This window comes from Numida meleagris, chromosome Z (genome assembly GCF_002078875.1).
Source record: "Numida meleagris isolate 19003 breed g44 Domestic line chromosome Z, NumMel1.0, whole genome shotgun sequence".
Taxonomy (NCBI): domain Eukaryota; kingdom Metazoa; phylum Chordata; class Aves; order Galliformes; family Numididae; genus Numida; species Numida meleagris.
In genome coordinates, this window is record NC_034438.1 from 72133264 (window position 1) to 72142063 (window position 8800).

An 8800-nucleotide genomic window follows, 5' to 3' on the forward strand; every position below is an offset into this window, starting at 1 on the left:
TTTTCTGCGTATCAGCTCCTTCATTTTGTATACTTTCTTCTTTCTCTGTCTCCTACAAATGCAAAATGTTCTTGCAGTCCAACAACCGAAAGTAAAATCCACATTTTCTAGTAAACAAATTTGGCAAAATAGAAGTGCAGTAGCCAGGGAGTTCAGCACAGCATGAAATTATAGATTTCACGCAGCTGTTGACATTTTGCCCTTTCTCTGGCTTTGATCCAGAAAACATTCTTCTCTGTAGGATACCCTGAAGTCAAAGCAAGGAGGGACTCTGATGGATGTGTAACATTTTTCTGTAGGAGCTGGAGAGAGTGTGCCACATCTGTGTGAGCTGCGGGTTGCTGAGAACACTTCTGAAGATGAGGGTTGGCTGCTGAGGTCTTTCAGCATCTTAACACAGTGATGTGATCCTCCAGGCAAATTCCAGTTTTGAGAGACGCAGCAGGCTCCCCAAATGGGTCAATGCTTGACCCAGACAGAGCACTTGCCTGAATCCCAGTGACTTTGGGGATAAGATGCTGGAGTGCTTTGTTAAAGCTTAGTTATTTAGTGTAGTTTGTTGCAATGTAATATTTCCAGAGAATTCAGTGCCTGCTATTTCATGTGTTCCTTTTAGAAATGCCATACCTTGCAGAAGCTAAATGCTTGACTTTCATTGTGCCTAGAATAAGAAGGCAAATACAGTGCTATCTGGGTCTCAAAAGGTAGTTTTATCTAGCTTGGTCCTACAGGTGCCTAGATACCAATTAACTGCTAAATGGCAGAAATACTTTTGACTGACAGTCAAATTCCAAAATAGTTTAAAAGTGCATGGATGGAAGTCACAGGATCACAGAATTGTAGGGTTTGGAAGGACTTCTGGAAATGATCTGGTCCAACCTCCTGGAAAAGGAGGTTCTCTGCAGTAGGTCATGCAGGAAAGTATCCTGGCAGGTCTTGAATCAGAGAAGGAGACGGCACAACCTCTCAGGGCAGCCTGTTCCAGTGCTTTGTCACCCTCAATATTTGACTGGCAAAATATCCTGAGTTGGAAAAGACCCACAAGGACCATGGAGTCCCAACTCCTGGCTCCAAACAGGACCACCCAAAATCCAAACCCTGTGTCTGAGAGCATCGGCCAAATGCTGCTTGAATTCTGGCTGCTTGGTGCCACGACCACCGCCTTGGGCAGCCTGTTCCACGCCCACTGCCCGCTGGTGAAGGACAGCCTGACCTTCCTCTGGTGCAGCTCCGTGCTTCCCCTTGGGTCCCGCTGCTGATCTCAGAGAGCAGAGCTCAGCGCCGCCCTCCGCTCCCTGTGAGGAGCTGCGGCCGCCATGAGGCCTCCGCTCCACCCCGCTCCCCTGCTCAGGGCTGAGCACACCCAGGGGCCGCAGCTGCTCATTGTATGTCCTGCTTTTGTTTTGATGTTATTTTTTTTTGAAGTGAGACAAGTAATTGCTCCAAGTTGGAGACAGTAACTGATAATTCTTAGGTGCGGATAATGGATTTAGATGTGTTCAGGAAGAACTGAACCTCTGACAATGCCAATCACTTGTTATGACGGAAAGGATAGTTATTACATTTATCAACATTTCTCCCTCTAAATATGTGTACAAGCCAAGTCAAAACGTGTTTCTGAATAAATAAGATACGTCTGCATTAGTAATACCTATCTTTGGAAACTTGTTAAACAAATGAAATTCATCATCATGGGCTTGTTAGCATCGTACCAGCATGTTCCTGTTAGGGGGAGATGCACAGAGAGGGACCGTCGCTGAACACAAATGACGCAAGGAATCGCTGGCAATTAACTATCCCCCACTGCATAGGAAACTGCTTATTGAAAAAGTTTTTTCAGCTTAATTTGTGGTGCCTCACAGGTAAGCACTGACTACGTGATGCATGTCATGCATAATGGCTCTCTGCAGACAGAGGCTGGCACTTGTCCCTCGGGAGATTTGGACCCCCATGCCTTCACCATAGCTGACGACGTTGGTAGGTGTGTTTATGCCTGGGCATTATTCCGTTTTGCTCATTCCCACTTCCCATCGCCATAAGACCCGTTGTGGACATTCACTGAAGGCAGTTGTTCAACACACTATTAACGAATGGTAGCTGTCACTTGGAGAGCATAAGATTCCTAACTGCAAAGCCACTTCAAGAAATGGGGGCAACTGTTTCCAGGCTTCCTGTTACCTCTTTTTGCTGTGTCACTTCTTCACGGTGGTATCACAGCCTCTCACACGGACAACTGCTTGTCTGTTTACTTATTGGAAAGGATGATGCTTAGGATGACACAGAAAAGAAATGGCTGCACAGCAAGAAGCACACAAGCTGTGGCAGACCAGGAGCTCAAGCTGGGTGCTGGGTGCTTCTAGGTGTCCTTTCTGCTCCCATCTGGTCGCTCCTTGGTGATGGCCTTTCTGGGTTGTACACCTCCCTCCTGCATCTGAGCAAGACCAGGAGATTATCTAGTTCCCGCACTTTCTGGCAGCTCTAAAGGATGTATTTATAACAGGTCAGTATTTGTGTACGCTGAGTTTAAAGTCAGTTGTTCTGTGACCGCGGGTGTCTTTTCAAACGCCTCAGCAAAAGGAAGTGGAAAGCTGTGAGTGAGCTGGGCTAAACTACTCCCTGCTGCAAGCAGACAAGGCTGAGACCGTGAACTAAGGATGGACCATAAGAACACCTTCCCCTACCCACTGCCATTTACACCAATCATTTTCCTTTTTATTCTCATGACACCCAGGAATTTGCCAGGAACCACTGGAAGCTACACAACATGATAACCAACCAAAATCGCTGGCAGTCTGTGTAACAAACAAACATCGAAGGTGGTCTGGTGAAAGAGCACCATGAGGCTTGCATGCTGGTTTCCAGGACTGAAATGAGGTGAGGCTTGAGCACATCCTCTGTCATATCTTTGCCTGCATAAACTGAGAGTCTATAACTTCTGAGAAGAACCACAGAAATAGTAGAATCATAGAATGGCTTGGGTTGAAAAGGACCTCAAAGATCATTGAGTTTCAACCCCCCTGCTGAGTGCAGGGTTGCCAACCACTAGACCAGGCTGCCCAGAGCCACGTCCAGCCTGGCCTTGAATGCCTCCAGGGACAGGGTATCCACAACCTCCCTGGGCAACCTGTTCCAGTGTGTCACCACCCTCTGTGTGAAAAACTTCCTCCTGACACTAGAAGAACTGGATGTCTGTTGCCATTCCTCTTGCCCACTTCTCTTCCACCAGTTTTGGGGTTGGTTTAATGTCAAATTTATAGCCCCAGTGTTTGTGTCGGTGTTGGTGCATCTGCTGTTCTTGTGAGAACCCATCTCTTGCTCAGATGGCGTTTTGTGTACCTGCTACTCATCAAGACAAGTTTGTATCTCCAGCTGCCTTTCAAGTATGCCTCTGGATTCTATTGAATGTGTCAGAACTCTAATTTGTCTTAGATTTCTTTGCTGTTCCAGATTTCAGATAAGAAATCTCTTGATTCAGAAAAACTATCAGTGTATATTTTATTAACTTTCTTTTAAAAAAACCCAGATTTATAAATTAAGGCAATTCAACAGAGCACATATAGAAGTCACTGCTTTTTGCAAAGCCTTAAAGCATCCACTTAAATCCAGATGTCCAATTTCATGGCTCTGATTCAGTAGAACACTTGAGCAAAGTCTTCACGTTAATCTCTGTGGTTTAGTAGTCATAAAATCCATCTAACTGTGTGTCTACATCAGTCTACAACTAGAACCTATAAACCGTCAAAACTTTTCAAACAATACTCCATTATTTACAAGCTGGTGTCAAGAGAAACCTCCCTTGTTTTCCTGTGTTCAGAAGTACACTCACTTGATCAATCAAAATGGAGCAGTATGCTTACGAAGAGCATACACAGTGTAGAACTGTGAAAATTATCCACTTGATATATAGATGTTAAAACACATGGGCTGTGTCTGTCCCTCGTCTATAATAACTGCAATGCGCAGAAAGTAAGTTAGCGTGGAGAAGCTTGAATCAATCCATTGATGCAACAGATTGTTCACCTGCAAGGTTTGACTGGGTTTCATGCAGACTATTTGGAGCTGAGCTCCCCTGTGGGAGCTATGTTTGAGTGAGTTAGCCTTACGGCTGGCTACTGATGCTGTTGTCAAAAAGCATCTACCTTTTTTGCAGCAGTAAATAGAAATTTTGCCTTTTTCCATACCGCTACCCTGCTCTGCTCATTGACACGGTAGCTTCTGACTCCTTGATAACGCGCAGCTAACCTTCATCCCACGTTTTTACAGTCTTCGAGACTGAATATGGAGCAGGGTATAGCAGTGTTTGTGGAGACAGAGCAATAAAGACAGCAACAAGTAGTCACAGCAATGTACGGTTCTGTAGGCGTCTACAGCCAGACAGACACCATGACTGCTGGAAACAAATCTGTAACTGCTCCCACAATCCGTCATAACATCACTGTGGGAACCGAGCATCAGAAGTTCAGCTTTTTGTAAGAAAGTGCAAACTGGAAAGAAAACAGTGACATTTTCTGATCGCCTCTGTGGTGTTTTCAACGCCGCACGCGTAATCCTCACACTATAAAATATAGCTTGAATTTTTGGTCAGGCTTCACAGACACCGCTTCCAAAGCTGAGTGGGCCGCCTATCGATCTGCCTGTCCGTGTGAAGCATGGCATTTGTCTTGTCTGTGCTATTTCTTTGCTCTAAGAAACTTTGCTCTGGCAGGCCCATTATTTCCAGGAGTTTGCATCGCTGCGCGTCTGCCCCAGCCTGAGACGTGGGATTTGCTGTGAGTGGTTGACTGCCAGCCCCTCGCCTGACACCTTAGCCTTCTCTGTAGCAAAATGAGGCTGGAGGATTAATGCAAACACAGAAAGGATCTCTGCTCTGAAGAGCAATTACAAAAGAGACCTTTGTTACGTACGATGATCAATAGGAGCACGTGGGGGGGGGATAACAGCCAGAGGTGAACGCGCAGCTCTGGAGGCAAAGCATCATGACAGTCGGAGATGTTCGAAACTTTTCACTGCCTCAGAACAAAATGGTGCCGTTGAAAATTTCTTGTTAAGCCACATTTCCTGTCTGTCAGTCCCAATAAGCACTGCTTTCTATTTGAAAAAAAAAAAAATGTCCCTAGGCCTGTTTCATTTCTTTTCCTTAAAAAACATCTTTTTTTTGCCCAGGTTGTTTTGACATTTCAGCCTGTTCCTGATGAATCACCAGCCAAGAGAATTCTATTAAGGAGGTTTTCCGATTTCCTCCTTCTCAGACAATCCTCCCCTTGCACCTGCGGGACCCGGCTCCTGCTGGAGGGAGGAGCCCACCCTCACACCCGGCCGGGGGCAGGGCCTCCCCCAGGCAGACCTCGCTCGCTGCCTCCTTGTCCCCTCAGTCCCCGCCGAGCCCATGGTGCCAGCTGCTCTGCTCAGCTCCCTGCTGTGTTTCCCAGCCTTGCCCTGAGCCCTGCCTGGGGTCTTCTTGCTCTCCTAGCGCAATGCTGCCGTTCTCAGCCAGAGAAGTTCTCTTGTCGTCCTGCCCTGCCACGACTGGCTGAGGCTCAGGCACATTTATTCCACATAACTCTGCAGAGGTAAGAATCAGCCAAGAGTCCTGAACAAGGATGGGTGCAGTGCTCGCACACACGAGCTGGTGCTAGTTCTTGTTTTGGTGAGTGTGCTGTTTTCCCACCAAAGCCGGTGGACGCGATGCAGGACGTACGGTGCTCAGCACACGCATGCTTAGCCTTGAACTCCTTCTCACAGTTATGCTCAAAGTGTCAGTTATCACTTCTATCCTTTTCTTTTACCTCGCTCTCCACATCTCTGAGCCTACCCACCCAGCTGCCAACCCCTCATTCAAGCCACGTGTCCTCACCAGCTGGTTGCTCACCGTCCTTTTCTTCCCCTCTACCCATATCCTTCAGGTTAATGCCCCACTCCCGGCTCTCCATAGAACCACAGAACAGTTTGTACAGGAAGAGACCTTAAAGCCCATCCAGTTCCAACGCCCTTGCCACGGGCAGGGTTGCCAGCTGCTAGATCCCGCTGCTCCACCTGCCTGGAATGCCACCGGGGATGGGGCACCCATAGCCCCTCTGTGCAGCCAGCGCCTCACCATGCTGTGAGTAAAGAACTTCCTAACATCTCATCTAAATCTCCCCTCTTTCAGTTTAGAACTGTCCCTATCACCATCGGGCCACGCAAAAAAAAAGTTGGTCTCTGCTCTTCTTACAAGCTCATGAAGAAGATGCAGCCTCTCATCGCGCCCCGCTTTCTCAGAGACCACCACCTCCAGTTCTCTCTGCCCTCATATTGCCCCCGCCGACCCCCAGGCCCGCTCTTCCCAAAGATCTTCCGGCGCCCGTCCACCTCCCCACCTCTCACACGGCGCGGCGGCCGGCACCACGACATGCAGGGCGCACTCGGGAGAAGTCCGACGGGGCCCGTGTCGCCGGGGGCGGGAGGCTTCGCGGCGCGCTCGGGCGCTGACGCACGGCGGGGCGGGCGCGGCGCTATAAAGGCAGCGCGGCGCGGCCGGTGTCGGCAGCACCATGGAGAGGTGCCGGGCGCTGGCGCTCTGCGCCGTGGCGGCCGCGCTGCTGCTGAGCGCCCGCGGGCAGGGGCCGCCCCCTCCGCGCCGCGACCGCGACCTCGGGCCGCCCGGCGGCGGCGGCGCGTCCCGGGAGAAGGAGCTGGTGGGGCGGGGGGGGAGGGAGGGCTACGCGCGGCGGGGGGCGGGCGGCGGCGGCGGGTTAACGGGGATCCGGGTGTCTCGGCAGATCGAGGCGCTGCAGGAGGTGCTGGAGAAGCTGAAGAGCAAGCGGGTGCCGCACTACGAGAAGAAGTTCGGGCAGGTGCCGATGGTGAGCGAGCGGACGGGACGGGACGGGACGGGACGGGACGGGACGGGACGGGACGGGGAGGGTCCCGGCGGGACGGGGCAGCCCTCTGAGCGCCCGCCGCCGCCCGCAGTGCGACGCCGGGGAGCAGTGCGCCGTGCGGAAAGGGGCCCGCATCGGGAAGCTCTGCGACTGCCCGCGGGGCACCTCGTGCAACTCCTTCCTCCTCAAGTGCCTGTGAGCGGCGGCATCGGCGCGGGGCAGCGTCCGCCCGCCCGACGCCGCCCAGACATCCGACACCCGTGGAGCCGTTCTCCATCCTGCCCTCTCCCCGGCCCTCCTCCCTCCTTTGGTTTTCGTCCGTCCAGGAAAAGCCCGGCCCGCGCCTCCCCGGGACGCCCGTCCGGGTTCCCCGAGGGATGCGGGGCGGTGGGAGCAGCGCTGCGCCCGGCGCTCCCCGGTCGCCTCCTGCTCGCCCCTCCGACGCCGGGCCGGGGGCAGCGGCGGCGCCGCGCACCGGGGAAGACCCGCGTCGGACGGCGGCGGCGCCCGGGGCTCCGCGCCCGGGGTGCGGCTGGGGGAACCGTCGATTTAGCGGAGCCACCGTGAAGAGGAAGCTACCTGGATCCGTTGCAAACTGCCAGGGGATATCCCAGCCGCCTCGACCAAATTTCTCACGTTTCTACGACGAACTGATGTACATAACTGTGTCTGTCCTCCACAGGTACACTGTGCGTTTCGGCGAACTCATAACGTGGTTTAATCCTGTGTTCGTCTCTGTTAATAAAGTTCTGATGACAGCGTTTGGGAAGAAGTGTTGATTTCACGCCCGGGAACCCCAGGCTGCGGAGCCAGCCGAGCTAACGGCGGGGCCCTGCGGTTCCCCGGCCGGGGCTGCGCTCCTCCGACTGCGGCTCCTCCGCCGCGCGGGGCCGGCAAGCGCTGTGCTACCGCCTCTCTGCATCTCGCTCCTGTGAAGAGGGGCCACGGCAGCAAGTTCCTGCCTCTCCCCGCAGTGACAGCTCCTGTGTGGGTGTCCGTACCAGAACTAGCTGTGGTTATTTCCACCAGCAGAAGCGGAGGAAAAGCGCTTCTCCAAACAGCCTTCATAGCTGGTGCTAAGGAGAGCACCAATTTAGGTGCGAGAGCCAGAGATTTGTGAGAAAAAAAAAAAAGAGATTTCTGCAAGGCATTTGTTTTGCTTTTGAAGAGTAAGAGCACACGAACGAGCCAGGAACAGAAAAATGGACTACAGAAAAATGCACCTCTGTATTTTAGTACTACTGTTTTCTTGGATGGTGATAAGCTCTTAGACCAGAGATTAAACAGCTGGAAACACCCACAGAAAGCATGAAATCTGGGGGCTGCATGGCTATGGGGCCATGCACAGACGTGCTGTGCACGCTGCAGGGCACGTGTGCAAAAAGGGGCTGGAGAGAAGTTGCATATGGTGGGAATTGTAGCTGGGGAGGATGTCACAAAGTAAGTGAGGAAGGGAGCGAGCAGGAAGGCTGATGGGATCTTCCAGGGAGAGGTGGCAATCCCCTGTCTGCAGCTTTCATGGCCATGGGAGGCTGCGTGGGACAGGTGTGGTGGTGCATTTGTGGGGCCAGGGCCGTGCGTGAGCTTCTGTAAGCTGGACTGCACTCCTGGGTGGCTTCACGGTGCTGCTCAGGGACACTGCAGGGGCATTTGCTCTTGATTTCTCATGGAAAAATGTAGAATAATGAGATGATATTGTCTGTGTCTTTCAATTTCCTCTTTCCATCTCCTCCTCTCCTCTCCCCTCCTCTCCTCGCCTCCCCTCTTTCCTTCTTCCCTTCACTTCCCGCAGTGCTGCTCAGCCATGGGCCCTGTGGGCTGATGTCTCAGCCTGGCCCCGGGGACAAAACGGGATTAGATACCGTTTAATATCATTATTAAGGGTCTAGACAATGGTCTGAACTCTGTAGTTGGCAGACGGTACGAAGCGTGTAAGATGG

At 52.1% G+C, this 8800-nt stretch overlaps 1 protein-coding gene across 1 annotated transcript; it reads left to right on the forward strand.

The window, feature by feature from the left end:
- On the forward strand, positions 6531-7281 carry CARTPT (CART prepropeptide). Its single transcript, XM_021381457.1, has 3 exons — positions 6531-6674; positions 6759-6842; positions 6952-7281. Exons 1-3 carry the CDS (start codon positions 6531-6533, stop codon positions 7057-7059), a joined length of 336 nt encoding a protein of 111 aa, XP_021237132.1. The 3' UTR covers positions 7060-7281.